Source organism: Ptychodera flava, chromosome 4, assembly GCF_041260155.1.
Source record: "Ptychodera flava strain L36383 chromosome 4, AS_Pfla_20210202, whole genome shotgun sequence".
NCBI classification, from domain to species: domain Eukaryota; kingdom Metazoa; phylum Hemichordata; class Enteropneusta; family Ptychoderidae; genus Ptychodera; species Ptychodera flava.
The window spans coordinates 27,582,766-27,604,135 of record NC_091931.1 but is presented as its reverse complement, the minus strand read 5'-3'; the positions used below and the strand labels follow the sequence as shown (position 1 = coordinate 27,604,135).

Below are 21,370 nucleotides of genomic sequence, written 5' to 3'. Positions count from 1 at the left end.
ATAGGTAAAAGAAAAGGTGGACATAAATTTTTATATATATATATATATATATATATATATATATATATATATATATATATATGTATATATATATATGTATGTATGTATATATATATGTATGTATGTATATATATATATTATATTTTACATTTTACATACATTTATATTTTAAATAGTCATTCTATGTTTTAATGAAATTGTTGACATGTCATTTGTAAGATAGGAATTTCAAAGTGTCAATCTTAAAGTTTGAATACAGTACATTTTGAATGAGCTGTATTTTGAATGAGCTGTGAATGTATTTCACACTTTCTATGCTTAACCAGGTGTCCTGAACTGTTGTACAGAAATGGATGTCAATCATTAATATCAAAGAGGAAAAAGCAGTGAATTAAAAATTTTGATGGGTGTTAAGACTTGCCAACCATCCTATTAAATCTCCTAAGGAGCCATAGAGAGCTTTTTTAGCCAAATCTGATGTATACAGTGTCTGAGAGGACCTTTTCTGGTAACATTGAAACCATAAAAGCACAGCTAATAATGACAAAAACTGCCTTCTTTAACTGTTATTTTGTTCACAACATTTTTCTATCTCTAAAATAAGTCATTGTATCAAATATATATTGTATTTGTGCATGTTGCTTTCTCATACTGAATTCTCATAGAGAGAACAGAAAAGTATCAGGAATTTGTCATCCTTTTCATATGAAATGCAGATTTCATAATGGTACACTTTCACTTGGCAAACATCAAGATATCTCTGATTTATTAAAGTATGGCGCCCGAAGGGCGCACCGAAAAATATGAAACATCCTGATATCTCTGATATATATGCCTTGTATATTAAAGTCATGCACCTGAAGGGCATGCTGAAAAATGTCTGATATATTAAAGTAATGAGCTTGAAGAGCACGCTGAAAAATATTGAACATACAGATATCTCTGATGTATGTATGCTTGATATGTTAAAGTTGGGCGTGCTGAAAAATATGACTGATTATTAAAGTTACGCGCCCGAAGGGCGCGCCGAAAATAAAACTGAATGATGAAATTTGTGGCTGACACTAGCATTTTAGGCAATGATGAGCCTGTGTCAAAATTCAAAAACACACTGACCCCCCTATTGGGCATTTCAAAAACATGGTGACCCCCCCTATCACCAAAGTCAAAAACAGGGTGACCCCCCCCCCATGAATCCACCGCCCCCCCCCCAGGCTGAAGAAACTGACCAGTCCCTAAAGGGGTCTGTAGTTCTATACATGTAGTTTGTGTTAATAGATTTTCGTGAAAAATATATCAAATAATAAAGAACTTTGATTGATAATGTTGTCGGTTATTTGTTGGTAGTCACATGACAAATTACAAACAGCCCAGCACCTTTGCTGTGCTCACTCACTGGCAATGCAAAAGGGGCCATGACTGGCCATGGTGTGAGCATTGTTAAAGCGCCGCCAACGCTGGGTGCATGGTGCATCATGGGATCATTCTGTACATGCAAATGATACTGGCCTCCGACCTGCTAAGTGCCCTTACATCAAAATCTTAGGGCAGGGTCACCATTTCCCATGCATCCAGTTTTTGAACCAGCCCCCCCCCCCCCCCCCCCCCCCCCCTCGATAAATGCTGGCAAGTCAAAACGTATGGAATAAGACCATTCGGGAGATGGGAGCTCTGCTTTTGTTTAGTTATCGGTTTACGTCTCACATTTTGATCACTTTTTGTCCTTTAACAACACTGCCCACCCTATAATAGGTGTGACAAATGTTATGACAATAAAGTAAAAGTATGTTATATACTACCGAAAACTATTAAAGACAGTGGCTACATACAGTGAAGCATAACATTAGTAAAATATCGGCGTGGAGTCTAGTGTCGTGAAGTTACCCTGTTGAAGGTAGAAACACAGTCCTGACTGTGCTAGAAATAACTCTGAGACGAGATTTCCTGCTGATAGCAGTTTTGGCGGGAAAAGCCCATGAGGCTAGGCACATGATACTGATTTAGCAGATTGTCTCAGCTGATTGGTAGAATAAACAGTAGTAGGAAGCGGTGCCTCAAGGCTGAAATCTTTAAACATGATAAAGGTCTTGTGAAGAGTAAGGCTGAAATTGTTATTGCTTGTTTATTTTGGTGAATTAAATGGTCAAAAAAAAATTGCACAGGATTTTTTCAAAACTGCGCTCAAAGTTGCGAATAAAGGCCCCAGCAACGCCCTTAGCAACAAATCTTCCGTAATCTTCGGCAAATATCGGGTATGACGTCGTTTAGAGAACGTTGAACCACAGTGTGCGGAGGCCCCGGGACAGTAGAGCATTCTCTCAATCCATTGTAAAAAGTTGTAACAATGCCTAAACGTTGTGTCGCTATGCATTGTTCTCATTCAGTATCAAAATTGTTTCTATGGCCGAGGGATGAAGATCTGGCGAAAAAATGGACCAAGTTTGTGAAAGCAAAGCGGGTTAATTTTACTCCTGTAGCCACGAGCGTGCTTTGCTACAAACACTTCACTGACGATTGTTTTGCCAACCGCATGGAATACAATCACGGATTTTCCAGAAGGTAAGCCCTATTTTATAAGATTAGTGATAAAAAAGTGATTTGCTTAATTATTTTAGTGGTGTAGCTCTACCCCGGGAGTTCTACGTAACTGAAGACAACGAACGTCTACTGTAACTGCTTTCCAAGCATTTCTATGTGGCCAATAACCATGTTTTGCATCAGCTCTGCGTTACACGGCCTCAGTGGGTGGCCTTATAACTCCGGTAACACCATAGACCCAGTAACACACACAGCCCTGTCACGCAGAGCTAGTGTTGCATGCGCAACATCGCCCAATGTACTTTTCGCTGCGAACGATGTGATACCGTTCACACTTGACGACTCAATCAGTGTATAACTTATACAACTACAGCAGACCTAAGGGAGCCTTCAGTAATTACAGGGGGGTGGGCCGGGGGAATTGGGGGGAGGGTCACTTTTTAGAAAACAGTTCAAGGGGGAGGGTCACTTTTTATAAACCTATCTTGGGGGGAGGGTCACTTTTGACAGAAGCTGATATTATGGCCAAAACTTTGATTGTCCTTGTTATATTTCCTGAATAGGAAATCAGCAACAAAATACGCACACACTTATAGACCGCCATGCATAGTGAATTGACATTTGGTGAGATTCCAAATCAAATTTCTAACACAACCATAGACTTGTAACCACTCTAGTCTAATCAAGAACAATAATCTGAATAATCAAGCATACATAAATGCACAGATTTATCTAATTTTGTACTGAAAAAAATTATTCATAGTTTCATCATAGACCCCAATGCATAGTGAATCGACATTTTGGTGAAATTCCAAAATCAAATTTCTTGCGCAACCATGGACTTGTAACCACTCTAGTCTAATCAAGAAAATTAATATCAATAATCAAGAGTACACAAATGCAAAGATTTACCTATTTTTGTATTGGAAAAAACTATTCATAATTTCATCATAAACACCATGGATAGTGAACCAACTTTTTAGATGAAATTCAGAAATCAATTTCTTGTACACAAAAGTTCATTTTACTTCCCTATTCAAGCAAAGTACATTTAAATACATTATCAAACATATATAAAATACAGATAAAGCATGTTTTGTGGGGGTAAATTGTCAATAATTTGCCTGATAGACTCCATGTATTATGATTTGATATTTTTGGATGAAGCACTAAATCAGCTACATCTTGCCTTCTTATAGTTGCACAAAATATGGTGACCCTCCCTAAACTGTATGAAATACCATATCTCTTCAAAAATTCTTGTCGTGAATTTGCGACTGTCCCTCCAAAAACACCAGCCCTCCCCTTCTGTAATTTGTCCCTAACATAACAATTGAACCAATTGTTATGTAAATTAGCTGATACTGTTTTAGTTATTCCCGGGGAGAATACCGCAGTGGTTGGGGGGGGGGTCAAGTTTTAGAATGTCGGACAAGGGGGAGGGTCACATTTTAGACGGGGGGATTGGGGGAGGGTCACATTTTACGGTACAGGTGTTCGCGAAATTCCCCCGGCCCACCCCCCCCCTGTAATTACTGCAGACCTAAGCTTACATTGCCGAAGAAATTCATCTGTGAAAAAATATCAGAAATCCACAGTTGCAATTACGTGAGCGGTAGAATGTTTCATTGAAAAAACGTATGTGCCCTAGCTCGGCATGCCTGGCAAGGCTGTTTGTCTTACAGCTTTATGCCTCCAATGTGGACGCGTATGATTTGCCGAATGACAAATGCCACGCAGAATTAATGCCTTTGTATTATATGAACACAGTCACCTGTGTTCTATTCCGCGCTGCGCCTATGCGCCCCATAGCCGTGTGTACATATGCCTTAGCGCGTTCGATAGACGCCACACACGGGCGCTCTTTTTAGTCTTTTGCTGGTTAGTCTGCTAAATAGAACGATTTTCGGCTCGATCTATCGGTCCCGTAGTCGATATGCCCGCCATTTAGGTTGCAGAGGTGTGGATATCGACTACGGATCGATAGATTGAGCCGAAAATCGATCTATTTAGCAGACTACCCAGCAAAGGAGCCCCTGTGACGCTACAGTACCGCTGCACGATATCACAGCTTCCTACCTGCATGCCCCTACTCAGGTTTGCGTCAAAATGCAGACTATTCACGCTTTAATCCAAGGAATATTTTGAAACATTTCGGGCACACTGTTATCGTTACTGAGGTTTGCACATGACTTTTGTTTTCTCACTTGACAGTACACGGCTTCACAAGATACAGCCTGAGTAGAGCAAATTGATAAGCTGAAAGCGATTTTACAAGTAGAACGTGGTTCATATCTGTCCACATTTCGTGTAATAGGATATGTTTTCTCAAAGTTCAGCTTTTTCTGGTCCTACAAAACTATTGATTAAATTAAATTAACCTTCACTACTTTATTATTTGCTTCTGAAAAACTTGTTTTTCTGATGCTAGCCAAGTTATTTTTCTTGGAAAAGTTAAAACGTTATTCAGCAGCATTGTGATTTCAGTTCAACTATTTTAACTATTTTTGTTTTTGAGAAAAAATTGAAATGTCATTTTAGTGTTCGTTATACTCTAATGCACTTGAGACGTGTTGTGGAAGGACTATTCTTATCAATGTCATTACTTGTCTTGTTTTTAATGACCTTGTGCGGTTTTTATTTCCCTCTCTTTTTTTGTAGTTCACAAAGTTCACCAATAATCTGGGTCACTGGCTGTAACATTTTTTTTCTTTTATAAACCAGACTGATGCTCGTTGCAGATGCCGTACCCACAATTCAACTTCGTCCATCTCCTCACCTCAGCGTACCCACTCCCCGAGCTGCAGCTGCTAAACGTGAACGGAAGAGTTTGGTGGCTGTTGCTGTCAGTTCATTACAAGAAGCAGCGAGTGCAGAGCCATGGCCAATCCAATCATCAGTCAGCCTGCAGAACAATTGCAATCAAGTGAAATGACATCCTTTGTCAACTGACAAAGGCAAGTAGACTCACAACAGCAAGACATCATCCGATATCAAATTCAGGCACATAAGTTTCAACCGACCATGGTTTCATTCATTACAGGTCTGTGTAATTTTCCAATAGTCTGCTACAACTTCATAGCATTGTTTGTGAAATTTCATATGAAATTCCTTTAGAAATGTATTGATTTATTTTCCTTTTTTCCCACAGAAGTACAGACACTGTACACTCCGCCATGTGAAAAATGCAGTATGAGACCCCGTCATAAATCCACTGGTGTGCAGAGTAGCTTACATCTGCAATCCCCATACCCAACAAAACGAAAGAGAGTAGCCAGATCCATTACACATGATGAGCCTTTGTCTGACATTTTGATATTATACGTTTATTTGTGGGCAAGGGCGAGAGGAAAGCCAAAAATTAACAGGCGAGGCTTGCCGAGCCCGTTAATTTGGCTTTCCTCGAGCCCGCGCCCACAAATAAACGTTAATGGTCAGGGCGGAGTCCGTTATTTTCCATTATATTATCAGCGAAACCCGAGAAAAACCGTCAAAATTTCCGAAAATTTCAGGAGCGAACGACAACTGGGCCCCAGAAACTGAGCAATACGCGACGCACTGTCACGCGCGCTGTAAAAAAATGGCAAATCCGGGGATGTTTTCAGAAAAAAGTATCTCAACTTGACCTACAAGTGCTCCATTTTATTTTGTGATTGATTATGATTTACGTTTCAGCTGTAAAGTTACGATACTTTGAGTTGTTAATCTTATTATTCATATTCACGGGCATGTAAACAAACCATTACTGTGTATTTGTGGTCAGTCACGTGGTTCAGCTCGACCAATCAAAATGCGACGGGCAGGGCATGGTAATATAATGCATTTTACTGTATCGAAAAACCGGTAAAAACAACAGTAAATCGATGTGGCACAACACTAAAATCGACGTGGGCAACAATTTTTTAGTTACGTTTTTAAGAAAGACTGTGCAATAATATAAGCTAGGCGGTGATAGAGGAATCAACTAGATGTATGTCTGCAAAAGTTGAAACATTGTTTAGCAGGAGGTCAGGCGCTGGCGCCAGTGTCTGTGGATCGGGTGGGGTGTTGTTTTGTCTACGTCTGACTACCTGCTAGACAATGTTTCAACTTTTGCAGACGGAGTTGATTCCTCTATTACTGCCTAGCTGATAAGTTCCTTATAAAATGTAATTAACATACTGTTGACCTCATCGATTATAGTGTTGTGTCACATCGATTTTACTGTTGCCCATATCAGTTTTTCGATACACTAAAATGCATTTAATTGTAAATCATACCACATGAAAGGGGTGACGAAATATAAAGTTCGAAAAGTACATCGTTCAACTAGAGAAATGAAACTCATTCCACGTTTTGATGTTGATCAGACACATGTACATTCGGGTCAACTGATGAGAGGTCTATTATAAAAGGTCACGAGCGTTCATTGGCCGTACGATCAATTATGTCAGCATATCTAATAACGTTAAATCATGGCTCCGCCCTCTGCCCCGCTTGGCGGCTACATTCAAATTCACAAACGGCCCTAAAAGATCCCGGATGCTGTCGATATCGATTGCGTGAAGACTGCATCATTTCATTGGCGATATATACCTTCTCGCAGCCCCAAACTTCACAAATTTTCCATCTAAGTGGCCAAAACTGGGTAGATTTGATGGCTGATTTATGGACTTGCCAACACCGGGAGAAATTTTGAGAATCAACATGCAGAAGTGAAGAAAACGGAGGTAATTCATGGGTATGTCAGTTTACTGTCGAGTGGAGCTGGCTACCTTCTCATTATATACACTGTGTAGTAACTCTCGCCGTAGACTGAACCTGGGCAATGGTGTCACTTGTATATTTTGGCATAGATTGTGAAACTGTATGAGGGTTTCCAGAGGGTTGTTCACATAAGCACATTACAATGTGTAAAATATGTATTAATCATAATCATAATTTATTCATAATCATAATTATCAAAACAATGGAGTTTCCAGATGCATTTACACAAAGTAGACGACATTGTGTGTAAAAAATTTTAATATTAGTAACATTCATATTAATAATTTATTAATATTCATAATTATTTTTATGATAATAATAGGAAAAAATCATCACAAATTATGCCTACTGGACCTGTGGCTTTTCAGCCAGTACGAAAAGTGCCCCGGTGAAGTCGACACCAGTCACTGTAAATGGGAGTGCTTCTAGTAATCTCATAGATTGAAGTTGTGCTGGTATCGGGATTTTGTAAGGTTTTCTGTTTATCTTACTACACACAACACACTTAGAAGAATGGATTTTACGATTTGTCGTATCTTGGTAATCCAGAACAGTCTACGGATATAGGTAACTGTAGCATTCAGTGCCGCATGCACTGATATGAGCAAACATATGAAATGTTCGCGTGTCGGCAGAAGCAATGGAAACTTAGTTTAAAAGTCTAGAGGAGCATTATGTAGTCTGCCTCCGACTCGAAGTAACCAAACTCATCTACAAACAAGTGAAGTTGTCTGCACAATGATCCAATTTTTTGAGATTTCGTTTGCAGTGTATTTATCTCGTTCTGGTAATGTTCTCGCTGAATGCTCTTGTAATCCACATAGTTTCAGCCGTTTGGATTTCTATAGCGGAGAGCGGTCCGAGTATTCTTTTATCTCTAGGCTTTGCGATATTTGATGTGAATCTCATCACGAGCGCAGTTACGCGTAGAAGTTTGTTGTATGAGCTGTACCGGCTTGGATCAATAATATTCTTGATATTATCGTAAGTGTCACACTGACATGTGATGGTTTTAAACGCAGCCGTGGTTTCTTCTGAGTCGCTTGTGGTGGTGTCAACATCTGACTGTGGTGTGACGTCATTCATAGCACATCTGATTTCTCTTACGCGGTGTGTACAAAGACAGGCAATTTCTGACTATTATTGTTGACCCAGTAAGTACTATTTGTCTGTCTGACCACAATACGCAACGCGTGATGTTCACGAGTTTTGCGAGACTTTCACGGATGAATTTCGATAATCTAGCAGCAATTAATGTGGCCATCAATTCGAGGCGCGGAAGTGTTACTGTTTTGATCGGTGCGACTCGGGTTTTGCTCATAATTAAGGCGGTATTTTGTTCATGGCGAAGGTAGGCCACAGCAACGTAAGCCTTGGTGCTGGCGTCTCCAAATACATGTAACTCGTAGGGTTCTCTGCAAGAGTCCGTTCAACCAAAGTACTTCCTGTCGATGGAAAAGTTGCTTGTGGCGGCAGATAATTCAGCGCAGAGAGTACACCAAGTATCACTGAGTGGTCGTGGTAGCGGTTCATCCCATCGTGTGATACGTTTCCAGAGTTCTTGGATAAAGCATTTTGCCGTCACGTGAACTGGCGCGAGAAATCCAAGCGGGTCGTATATGCTTGCGGTACTCCGTACGACTTCTCTCTTTGTGACTAAATGTCCATCTTCCATAACTTTCTGTTCTGTACGTCCTCCCATCACAGCAGTAATTTCCCTTCGCCACATTTTATGGTGCCGAGACCAGGATCCAGAGTGATTTGACCAAACCAAGCATCAACCAAGCATGGCAAGGAAGAACCAGACCAAACCATGATGGATGTCCAGCAAGCTACCAAGAGAAGATCGGCAACCGAGGCCAGATGACAAAACTGTTGCAGAAAGGTGACAGAATTCTAAAGAAAGGTGAGCCTCAGCAGAGCGACCTAGACCTGTTAACAGCGACTATATCCAACATAGAAAACAGAACGAAAACAATCGAAGATCTAGACGAAATAATCCTACAAGCGACCGAAGACGGAGAAACCTATGAACATTTATTCGAAGAAGCAGAATACTATAACATTCATGCGTGCGTGAGTGCTTCACGAACTCTACAACGTGTTGAGCGGTCTCAGTCAGAAAAATGTAACAACTTAGCTGGCTATTGAAACCACTCTTTTTGGGAGTGGAGATTTAGCCCGAGTGGTTCTGTCTGTGGCCTCTCAGCTAGGCGACTGATGCCGTATGTTGTGGGTTCGAATCCGATTGAAAACTATCCGAATTTTCTACCCTGGGTAGGTAACACTGCTGGTGGACAGAATTGTCCCGAGGTTATCGTTCGCCCCATTAAAGCGATGAAATTCGTTTCTTCGCTTCGATAAAGTGTGTATGTGCGATGTATGATAGTGAGCATGCGTGCGTGAGTGCTTCACAAACTCTACAACGTGTTGAGCGGTCTCAGTCAGAAAAATGTAGCAACTTAGCCGGCTATTGAACCACTCTTTTTTGGGAGTGGAGATTTATCCGTGTGGTTCTGTCTGTGGCCTCTCAGCTAGGCGACTGATGCCATATGTAGTGGGTTCGAATCCGATTGAAAACTATCCGAATTCAAATCAACGACACTTGATCTGATACAAGCTGTTCCTCGAAAGATCGACGACTGCAGCCGAGAGAGCCACACAACCAACCGCCTCAGCAGATACAGTATCCATAGCATCAACACCCATCAACACAAAGACGACAGGTAAATCTACCAAAACTCCAATTGCCAACTTTCAACAGTGACTGTTTGAAGTGGACGACATTCATCGACACTTTCAAGGCAGCCGTTGATGACGACCCAACACTGGAAGACATACAGAAGTTCCAGTACCTGTCAGCACAGCTAGTCGGTGAAGCAGCTCGCACCATAGAAGGGCTCCAGCTGACGAATGCAAATTACACAGAAGCAATGCAGCTACTGAAAACAGGTATGGACAAACACATAAAATCATTTCATGTCATATGAAGGCGTTATGGAGTTTACCAATGCCAAGTACCAACACCGAAAGCATCCGTGTTTTTATGACTCACTGGAAAAACACACCAGGGGTCTGAAAGCACTGGGTAAATCAGAAGATAGTTATGGCGAGTTACTGGTACCTATCATGTTTGAAAAGTTACCAGCAAGTGTAAAGACCCAAATCTCCCGTGCTCACGGCGACAATGCCTGGACGATTCAAGAACTGAAAGATGCCAATACATAAAGAGATTCAAGCAAACCAAGCGGCTTCAGATCTCGAAAACCTGAGGGAAATCAGTGACATGCCAATATCAACGGCGACATCGTTTCATATCGGAACCAAACCAATACAGAAGAAATCCTGTATTTTTTGTCATGGGCCACATCCGTCAGGCAGGTGCACTACAATTACCGATCGTAATACACGCATCGAAGTTCTATCAAGAAATAAATCGTGCTTCAACTGCTTCGGCCCAAGACACAAGAGCACCGACTGCTGGAGCAAATTCTCGTGTCGAAACTGCGGTAAGAAACACCACACCTCCATTTGTGATCAAGCCAAACAGCATGAGAAGAGCCACAACAGAAATGGTGAGAAGAACGTGACACATGTCAAATTAACACCTACGCAAGGCCCTGTATTGCTGAAAACAACCAGAGGGACGGTGTCTTCAGAAATCCGATCAATTTCCGTGAATGTCTTGCTTGATGAAGGGGCGCAACGTACTTTCATAACTGAAGAAACAGCACGCAGTTTAAGTATTCGAGATGAAGACTGCCAGACCGAACATCTCAACTTGGGTTCTTTCGGAAATGAAGACACGGGTATACGCGCAATCAAAGCTGCAGATATCAAACTGAAGACAAAGTCAGGCGACATTACCATGCGAACATTGATAGTACCGAAGATCAGTTCACCAGTACGGAACCATGTAGATGCAGCTGTAAATAAACACCTATATTTACAGCAATTGCCACTCGCTCCACAAGTAAAGTCAGGTACGTTTGAAATTGACATGCTGATCGGGGCAGATTATTACTGGTCCATCGTAGAAGACCGCATTGTCAGAGGCGATGGCCCAACAGCAGTAGCATCAAAACTCGGCTATCTACTTTCGGGACCCACCAAACTAAACAACGTGTCCGTCATGAACACCACAATAATGAGAGTACTGGCCGACACCGAACACGAACAAGATCTAACGTCAAAGTACTGGGAACTAGAGACAATTGGGATATCGATTCCCGAAGAGAAAGATGGAAAGAAGGTATTTTTTGAAGAGTACCGTGACAACAAGATAAAACGCGATGGTAACAAGTACGTCGCAAGTCTGCCATGGAAGGAAAGTCACCCAACACTTCCAACAAACTACGCCTTAGCCAAGACCAGAACAAGATCGATGGTAAGAAGATTAACAACAGAGTTACGCCATGTCTATGATTCAATCATCAAAGAACAACTGAACCGCAACTTCATCGAAAAAGTAGAAAATGATGATCAATCACGTGGACATTACATCCCACATCACCCTGTCGAGAAAACATCGTCAACAACACCAGTCAGAATCGTCTACAACTGCAGCGCGAAATATCGTGACCAACCAAGCCTGAATGACTGCCTAGAACCGGGACCACCAATCACAAATGATATGGTAGAAATTCTACTTCGCTTCCGTGTCAACCAGATCGCAATCTCCAGTGACATTGAAAAGGCGTTCCTGAATGTCAGCCTAGCCGATGAAGACCGAGAATATACCAAGTTCTTTTGGTTAGAAGATCCAGACGATCCTGAAAGCAACTTTGTTGTACATCGTTTCAAAGTTGTTCTGTTTGGGTCTACCAGTTCACCATTCATGCTGAATGCAGTCATCAAAACCCACCTAGAAAACCAAACATGTGAAATTGCGGACGATCTCAAACGAAACATATACGTGGACAATCTGTTAAGTGGCAGCAACACTACGACAGAAGCTGAAGATTACTACAGAAAATCGTCTGACGTAATGAGCGATGCGGGATTCAACTTGAGGTCTTGGGCAACAAATGATTCAACATTACACCGTACCTTCAAGAGTAACAATGGCGCAGACTGTGCAAAACAAGTCAATGTACTTGGATTGCGTTGGGACACACAGCAAGATACCCTGCATTACCCACACAATGAAGAAAACAACCCCAACGACGGCAACGGACTGACAACAAAACGCGAAATTGTACGATACACATCACGCCTGTATGATCCACTTGGCTATCTATCACCAGTCCATGTTCAAGCGAAATCGTTTATTCAACAATTGTGGAAATCAAAATTATCTTGGGATGAACCGCTTCCTGACCATTTAGAAACAAAATGGCAGAAAATTCAACAGGAATTTGAGGCTATCAAGAAAACCGTCGTGAACAGGCGCTACTTCGCAGAAAGTGGAAAAGAAACCGACACGTACGAGCTTCACGCCTTCGCAGACGCAAGTAAAATCACAGCATATGGAGCTGCAATTTACCTGCGAAAGGGAGACCAGACTGCACTAGTGATGGCCAAAACGCGCGTCAACCCGACTCAAGAAATAACATTACCACGTCTAGAACTCATGGCAGCCGTCATAGCAACTCGACTATCCAAACTGGTAGAGAGAGCGTTAACCAATGTAACCATTTCCAGAAGTATACTTTGGTCTGACAGCCAAATCGCTATACACTGGTTACGCAGTGGAAAGAAGCTACCGGTATTTGTCGAAAACAGAGTACGAGAAATCCTTGATGGAAAATTCAATGAAATCAAGTATTGCCCAACAGCTGAAAACCCAGCAGATCTACTCACAAGGGGAATCAGTGCTGATGACCTTAAACAGTCAGAACTTTGGTGGAAAGGCCCACAATGGCTGTCTACTGGAAAGTGGCCGAAATGTGAACTCTTTGACTCAACATCCACACTGCTCGAAACCACCGAATCAGAAACAGAGCCAGAAAAACCAAACCGCACATCATCCGAGGAGACATTCATTGATGTTGGCCATATCGTTGACATCGAACGATTCCACTCCCTACCAAAGCTGTTACGAGTAACTGCATATGTTAACAGATTCGTATCAAATCTGAAGAGTAACAGAGAAACGCGCAACACCGGACCAATTACAGCCGAAGAACTCAGTACAGCTGAAATTATGTGGATTCATCAATTGAAGAATTACAGACATCGTCTGTGAATAGAAGCAGTGCTAACCGACCGACCACTTACTTACGTGTCCTCCGAACTTGCAGACACCACAACCATTGACACTAGCACATTTACTACACTGACGCATGTTGACACCCTCTCCCGCAACCACATTGACACGGATGAAATATCTGACCCATCCTTCACGCCTGTACACACCAGATGAAGTCAACAAACGTGCTGATACCTGCCAGTCTACACCAAACATTCTGGAGAAGATGGTCATCAGAATACATTACAGCACTCAGAGAACGTCATCACAACAAGAAAAACAACACAACCCCAACCAAATCAAAGTTGGCGACATCGTTCTTGTACACCATGACAATCAGAAACGGCTGTACTGGAACCTTGCGTCGTCGTAAAGCTACACACGGTAATGATGGACTTGTCAGATCAGCTGATATCCGACTGAAAGTCCGGGAAAACTAGTCGTCCTGTATCTAAAGCTCTACCCTTGAATTATCAACGCGTGAAACACAACAAGATAAGAACAACAACACCATCACACAGCACTGAAACTGGTACCGATCGACCAAGGACACAATCGCGCCCCCGGAGAACAGCCGCTGCAATCGCGAGATTGAAAATTCAGGACAGTACAGAGAACTAACTGCTATGAACATTTACGCATGATCAAAACGAAAAAAGAGTACTTTTCAATTTCGTGGACATTTAAAATTAGAGAAAAATCGATACACAAAAGAGAATAATTTTATTGTAGTGTAGTATATCGTGACTTAGTAAAAGTGAACAAAAGGAACTCTCAACATGCAAAGCGATCACGCCCGTCCTTATGACTTTTGTACCGCACGGAGAATGTCGGGAAATGAAAAGATGTTAGCTTGATTGACATATACATTTAGTTTACTTTTCAACACTACCAGTGATTATCCGATATACAACTAGTTTATTTACCGACACCTTCCAAACCTCATGCAATTCACGTTTACACCTTGTAATTGTGTATAGAAAGACCACCCTGACATCACACCTGACCAAGACTTTAAGACTTATGAATTTTAATATATGTAAATGTGACTTACACAACACACATGTATATAAACCCATAGATTTTGTGAATAAAGTAGGACTTCTTAGTTAGTGTTCAAATGCAACACCTCGTATCGGCTTGTCTGTACGTCCTCCCATCACAGCCGTAATTTCCCTTCGCCACAATGAGCGAAATGTAGCCCTTTCAAATGTGGCAAAACTAGTACTGATCGATTTATCAGATTTGGCATGGGAGCAGATATTTTGGGGACGATCAATGCGGTTTAAAGCGTTGCTCTGGCGAGTTGACCTTGGTACAGTTTAGCAGTTTATGTGTAGCTTCCTTGCAGAAGACGCATTTTCGCGGTGGTGGCGGTTTTGTCTCACTTCTGGTTAAGAATGCGGCGGTTGCGCGGGGTTGAGTATCTCCATGGTTGGATGAACCTTTCAATAGTTCAAATAGCGGCTGTCCAGCTAGACTCGCATCTATTTCCCTAGATATAGCTTCTCTCAGTTCCTGAAGTGACCATTCTCGTGATGTACCATGATCTCTTGTTATGAGTTCGCTGCTCGGTAGTTTTTCCATGATGATTGGTACGAGGAGGTCACCGTACGATGATTCGTCTTTTCCCAACGATTGTAATCCTCGGATGTAAGTTTCAGTGGCGTCGTAGAACTCACGTAAACTGGCAAGATCACCGTTCGGTCTTGGTAGTTCCCACAAGGCCTTCATGTAGGCAGCCTTTACCATGTGGGGTTGGCCGTAGCGTTTAACCAACAGCTCGATAGCATTTGAGTAATTTGCGGCGGTGAGGGAAAGTCCTTCTATTGCCCTGGCTGCTTCATCCGATAGTTGGGCTCGCAAATACTGAAATTTCTGAATATTGTCCAGTGACGGATCGTTGTGTACAGCGGCTTGAAAACTATCAAAAAAGCTCTGCCATTTCAGAATGTCTCCGGAAAATTTGGCTAAAGCTAGTTTAGGTAGCTGTACGTTCTTAACATGTTTGTAGTTTTGTAACATTGCAGATGTTGGCTTGAATTCTTCAGCCGATGGATCGAGTTTTTGTGTACTCTTGGTAAATTTTTCGGACAGTCTGTTCAAGTGTCTTTCGCAAACGACTAACCTTTGTTTATTAGCGCTATGGTAATCATCTGCTTCGACGATGACGGTTTCTAAATCGGCATCTTCTGTCTTGTCGATCAGATTTTGGTCTAGAACTTGTAGTTGCTGAAGTTTGGCGGAAGCCAACTCCGAGCTCTACTTCGCTTGGATCTTGTCCAACTTGCTTCGTTCAGCCCACAGGTGCTTAAATCAACCAGTGATCGAGGAGCCTCCTGTAAACGTATAATGTACGTTTGTAGAGTTTGTATTATCCCTATGGTCAACACAATATAGCACGATGTACTATGAGTACAAATGTTGTTGTTGTCTTCAAAAGTAATAATCATTGTGAATGTTTCTGGCCATACAGCCAGTCGCAGTATAGTCACTGAGGCTTTTAACTAATAAAGAAACGTAGATATATGTCTGTGAAATGACATCCTAAAATGAGGGGAAATGCCAAGAGGATTTGACCGGTTAAAGCCCGGCGCGAAATGGACCGGGATCCGGATTAATGCCAATGCCAAGTTTGGGTGGGCGTTTTGGGGCATGGCTCTGCATAATGAGTCTGTTGGTAACGGTTGCTATCGTTTGCATTATCTCCGTAATCTGTTTGCTCTCAAATCACGCTCGGACTATAGGTACAGCCTTCGCAATACGCGAAAGAAAAAAGAAAGAAGGAAAAAATATCAATTTCATCAAACAGGAGCTTGCTGAGTTGATCTACTGAAGTTTTTGCTGCGTTGATTTACTGAAGTTTCGGGGTCATGTCATCGTTCGAGAATGATTTGGCTACTGACCGCCATATCTACATACGGAATTGGCGCCGTACGTAGTGGAAATAATCATCAAGAACGTAATAAACATAAACATAAAAATAATCCGAAGCTGGCAATTTCGTATGTTGAAATCACGAATTACCGATCTGAACATTGACTGAGAAACACGGTCAGGAAAATTGTAGGAAATACTTGAACGACGCGACGTCATGACCGATCGCTAAAATAAAAAAATAAAGTAAGTTCACTACATCACGGAAGGATCGAGATTTCCATGAATCTCGCGTACCACGATATCTGTAAGCGATTGCAGTCGGCTACTCGGTTACCGGTTGCTTTGACGGTGACCCCGGACAACTCATCACGAGTTATGTTTATTTTCGGAGCAATGGGATGAACCACGGACTGGGTTCATAGATATCTTCGTTATTGAAAAAATTAAAGTCCAACCTTTGTCGAAATCTTACGATGTAGTGCCAACTCAATGAGCCGATCTCGGACACACGTATCCTCTTAGGCCTAAGCCTTTCAAAGAAGATCGGGTGATGACGCTCACTTGCTCACCTTGAACTGGTAAATACAACGACTGTAGCCTACCGGTACTTTCGGCCGTAGATTTGGAAGGCTGTTTAAAAAAGTGGCTCTCTTTGACTGAGTGTAATAAATTGATCATGGAGGCTACCGCCATGCTTTGATGTTTAATTGTTTTCGATGTCATTGTCAATGCAAACTATGGACTCTGCCTACAGTTTTGTACAATACAGTGTACGCATTTTTCGCAAGATTATATCGTACCGGTACTGACTTATCTCTTGCTAAGTCACATCCGAAAAGGGGTTCACTTTCGCGATGTCATTGCATCATAAACGCTTGTTAGTAAAATAGTTTATGACAACCACGAAGTTTTCATCCTGTGTGCACGCCAATATACATGTAACTCTAAGCGTACAAATGGTTTGTTTACGTTCTCGTATGCACAGCAAATGTTTGACAAGTTTACACCTCTGCGCGTCACTGAATGATTGACAGTTGTTTGAATCAAGGAACTACTGTTCCCTAGGGGCCATTTCATTTGTTACGAAAGCGATTTTTCCCCTAATCGTCGTAACTTTTAAATTCTTTGTGAAACTTTGCGTATACCTGTATGGCCTACGTGTTTATGAAACAGTCTATGTTTATGGTATGCCAATAATGTTTGTTTGAGAATCGCTTCTGCTGATTTTCACGGAGCGGTCTACCTTGCTGTTGCCAGTTGTGACTCAAGCGCATGAATTTTCGATGAGTTAGGTGTCTTTTATACCCCAACAGTAAGTGAGGCTACCCACAATTCTCCATGATCCGTACACACGGAGATCACTCACTGAACTGAAGCAAATTTCTTCTGTACACAGAATAGCTCGGTCCATATTTCAAAATTCTGCGACCATAGTTTTTGATAATCGTAGTTCTCTAATTTCTCACTGTGAATAATGAGAAGATCAACCCTTTTGCGCAGAGGAGATAGCAATTTTGTGATTTGTCAACATAGATTTTTTGACATCAATATGCAATATTTTCAAGGAAACTAAGGGAATAAGTTGCATCTGTGCTGGCAAAAGAAAGGTACTGATTTTTTTGAATGTTTGTAACAAAGGAAATTAACATGTCTGACAGGTGGTATGATGAGACCATCTTAGTTGCTGATAACTTTACTTTGACAAGTGTACAATTTTTAGCACCTTCAAACATCGAATTCTTATTCAATTTACTCCTGAATTTTAAACATGATCAATAATTTTGGAACATAGTTTTAACCAATAATCCTTAAATTAAATTCTAAGTTTCAAATTGTTCAGAAACTGATAAAATTGAAGAAGCCTTTAGCAAATAATGTCTGAGCACACAAATCAAGGGGAATTGTGGGTAGTCTCACTTACTGTGTACCCCGCACTGGGGTTCAAGAAGGGCTTGACTACGCAGTTTCTGCGTAGTGAAGCGTCATTACGTATTCGTGGTGACCCCTGGCCAGCTGTCTTTGGGGCTTTTTGTCTTTTGGCCTGCTTTGCATATGCGTCGTCGGACACGACCTGCCAATCACCCAGGTAGTCAATTAAACTATTATTGACTGTTTACCGACCCAATTAACACTATCCAGCAGTATCAGTCATATTTTAATCGCGTGGCCCAGGTGGGCACAACGTAGGAACGCGTGTATTTCTATGTGTACGTTTCACTTGTGGTGTTGTTTTTTGCTCACGTGTTCACACACGTGAGCATATGGTTTAGCCATGTCTGTCTGTCTGTGTGTGTGTGTGTCTGTGTGTGTGTGTCCGTGTGTCTGTATCCCCATTATCTCAAAAACGGCTGAACGTATTTCAGTCAAATTTGGTAGACATCTTCAGAATTCAAATGGCTAGAACTGAAAAGGTTTTGGTTGGCGTTGCTTGCATATTAATGAAGTTCACAGTTTTAATTTTTCTGATCAGTTGGTTAGGGGTCGAGATGTCCAGGTACCGTGTTGCCGGTATCTGTGGTTTGAGGGCGCTATCCCCACGTTACACTCTGGCTAGAGTAAAGCCGTAGTACTCATCGTCAGAAATACCGTCGAAGGCCAGCTATTGCTGGCAATCTAAAGCAAGATAACGGCACTAAGCTGCTTCATAAACCTTAGTGCATCTAGAGGACCGTCACAGGAAAAAGTCAGGTAAGTGTTTCACTCTTTTGTATGGTAACAAGTCGCGATGATACGTGTTACTGTTAGTGTTAGTGGAAAAACAAGGTGGCCGATGTGGCTAAGGTGTACGGTATGCGTATCCTTACGACGTCGGAAGATTTTGCGTCAAAAGATTAGACTTTGTATTTGTGAAAATAGACAAGATTTCATCTAGCTAAAGGTAAATTTGTTCATTATGGAAGCGATCAACAATTTTGAATCTCGAGAACGGTGTCCTTGATGAGTCGTAAATATGAACAAGTGGTGAGGACACGTGTTAGTTAGTGGAAAAACAAGATGGCCGACGTGGCCAAGGTGTACTAGTATGCGTATCCGTGCGACGTCAGAAGTTTATTGCGTCAAAAGGTTAGACTTTGAATTTGTGAAAATAGACATGATTTCATCGAGATAAAGATAAATTTGTTCATTATGGTAGTGATCAAAAATTTGAATCTCGAGAACGATGTGCTTGAGGAGTCGTAAATATGGAAAAAAAATCAAATTCGTTCAATAAAAAATAGCATCTCCAATAGAAATATGGCCGACTATGGTCATTCAAGACACAGTACACATTTTTTCAAGGAACCAAACATTGTATAGAGGGGGAAGTGTAGTTGTTGTATATAAGGGTTGTTTTTCAAAATATTGAAATTGAGCAGATAAATCATAACGTTTACCTGGAAAATGCCTAGGTTAGGTCGTTTATTTGCATATTTTATGGTATATGTCTTCCTATTTTTTGTCAAAGAATTTTAGAATTCGATAGACTGATATATTATACAGTTCATGATGGGCTACATACATGACTCAAATTTGTTGCAGTTATTTGAAAAGTCCTGATCAAATGGGAGCAGTACTTTGGCAGTATTTTTGATAGGGTGACATTTTGTTGGCATGAACTTTCTACTGGGTATTTTTTGAACTTTAAATTTAGGGACGGACCATTAGACTTTGGGAGGGGGGTGGTCACGACTGGATTCTGAAATTTTTTTTTACGTCTGATAATTTTAAATTTTATTTTTTTCAAATGAAAATAGACTTGCAAATTTTTTGAATTTTGCAGAATTTTTTATTATCGGTTACTTTCTGAATATTTTTTTTTATTTTGGAGAGAAGTCTGAAATTTTTTTTTTCAAATTTTCTGCTCTGAATTTTTTTTCCGGTTCTGACCACCCCCTTCCCAAAGTCTAATGGTCCGTCCCTTAGCCCATGCTGCCACTCAAATCATATATTGATTTTATTTCTTATACAGATTACATCTACAAGCCGAAGTCCTGCACCACTACTGCTCAAGAGGTTGATTTGCTGTAATAAGGCTTGTATTGGCCGCTAGAAGGCTCATATTTGCACATTTGGCCGCTGGAAGGCTCATATTTGCATATTTGGCCGTTGGAAGGCTCACATTTGGCCGTTGGAAGGCTCATATTTGGCAGCTAGAAGGCTCATATTTGCACATTTGGCCGTTGGAAGGCTCACAGAACGCTCAGACATTTGGCCGTTAGAAGGCTCACTTTTCACTCTTATAACAATCACACCATCATAAGAATCAAATAAATATTTAAAAATTGGAAGATTTGAGTACTTGGTTTAATTTTAGAGTGACTGCCACAAGATATATATACAAAACATACAGAGATATATTTATTTATTCTTGGTGTTTTATCTGATAATCCATCCATCCTAGAGAAATACAATGATAACTTGTACACGAATTCTTGAGTGAAACACAACAGCATTTATTCCAGATTATACCTTTTGATACTGCAACAACTACAATAATCTGAAGGAATCTTATCACATCTGTTAGAGGTTGAATACATCAATACAATGAGAGTAAACGAAATTAAGCCACAAGGCCAAAAATGAAAAGAGAAAATTGCATCTCCAACATAAAGACAATGTCCACAAAATTCTTACAGAAAGGTGGTTATGAGGGTGATGGCAATTGTTTATTTAGGGCTATAAGTCAAGGTCTCTTTGGATCTCAGATTCATCATAATGCTGTAAGATTACAAATTGTCAACTATATAATTGATCATTGGGATCAATATGAGCAGTTCATTAAAGGTGAATATCAGAGATTTCATGTAAATAATCAAGATGACTACAGACAGTACATGTCTATATCTGACCCAGGTTTGGCAACTCATGGTGGCCATATTGAAATAAATGCAGCTGCTATGGCATACAGTGTAGACATTGCTTTTTTACCAATCGCAAGCCTGTTCACTAGAGACAAGCTAAAAAATACTTAAAAAAAATAAAATCACTATGTATATGTCAATACTATATCACAGTGTCATAACGTACTATATCTGA

General features: G+C 41.0%; 2 protein-coding genes and 1 long non-coding RNA gene across 3 annotated transcripts; 2 read left to right on the top strand and 1 right to left on the bottom strand.

Moving 5' to 3' along the window:
* Window positions 1–2,268: 2,268 nt before the first annotated feature.
* On the top strand, window positions 2,269–5,581 carry LOC139130479 (uncharacterized). Its single transcript, XR_011551871.1, has 2 exons — window positions 2,269–2,559; window positions 5,263–5,581. It is a non-coding gene; the product is annotated as an uncharacterized lncRNA (long non-coding RNA).
* A 3,045-nt stretch (window positions 5,582–8,626) lies between these two features.
* Window positions 8,627–13,471, top strand: LOC139132200 (uncharacterized). Its single transcript, XM_070698589.1, has 4 exons — window positions 8,627–8,635; window positions 9,028–9,356; window positions 10,049–10,236; window positions 10,827–13,471. Exons 1-4 carry the CDS (start codon window positions 8,627–8,629, stop codon window positions 13,469–13,471), a joined length of 3,171 nt encoding a protein of 1,056 aa, XP_070554690.1.
* A 1,278-nt stretch (window positions 13,472–14,749) lies between these two features.
* Window positions 14,750–15,499, bottom strand: LOC139132199 (uncharacterized). Its single transcript, XM_070698588.1, has one exon. It carries the CDS (start codon window positions 15,497–15,499, stop codon window positions 14,750–14,752), a length of 750 nt encoding a protein of 249 aa, XP_070554689.1.
* Window positions 15,500–21,370: the final 5,871 nt, after the last annotated feature.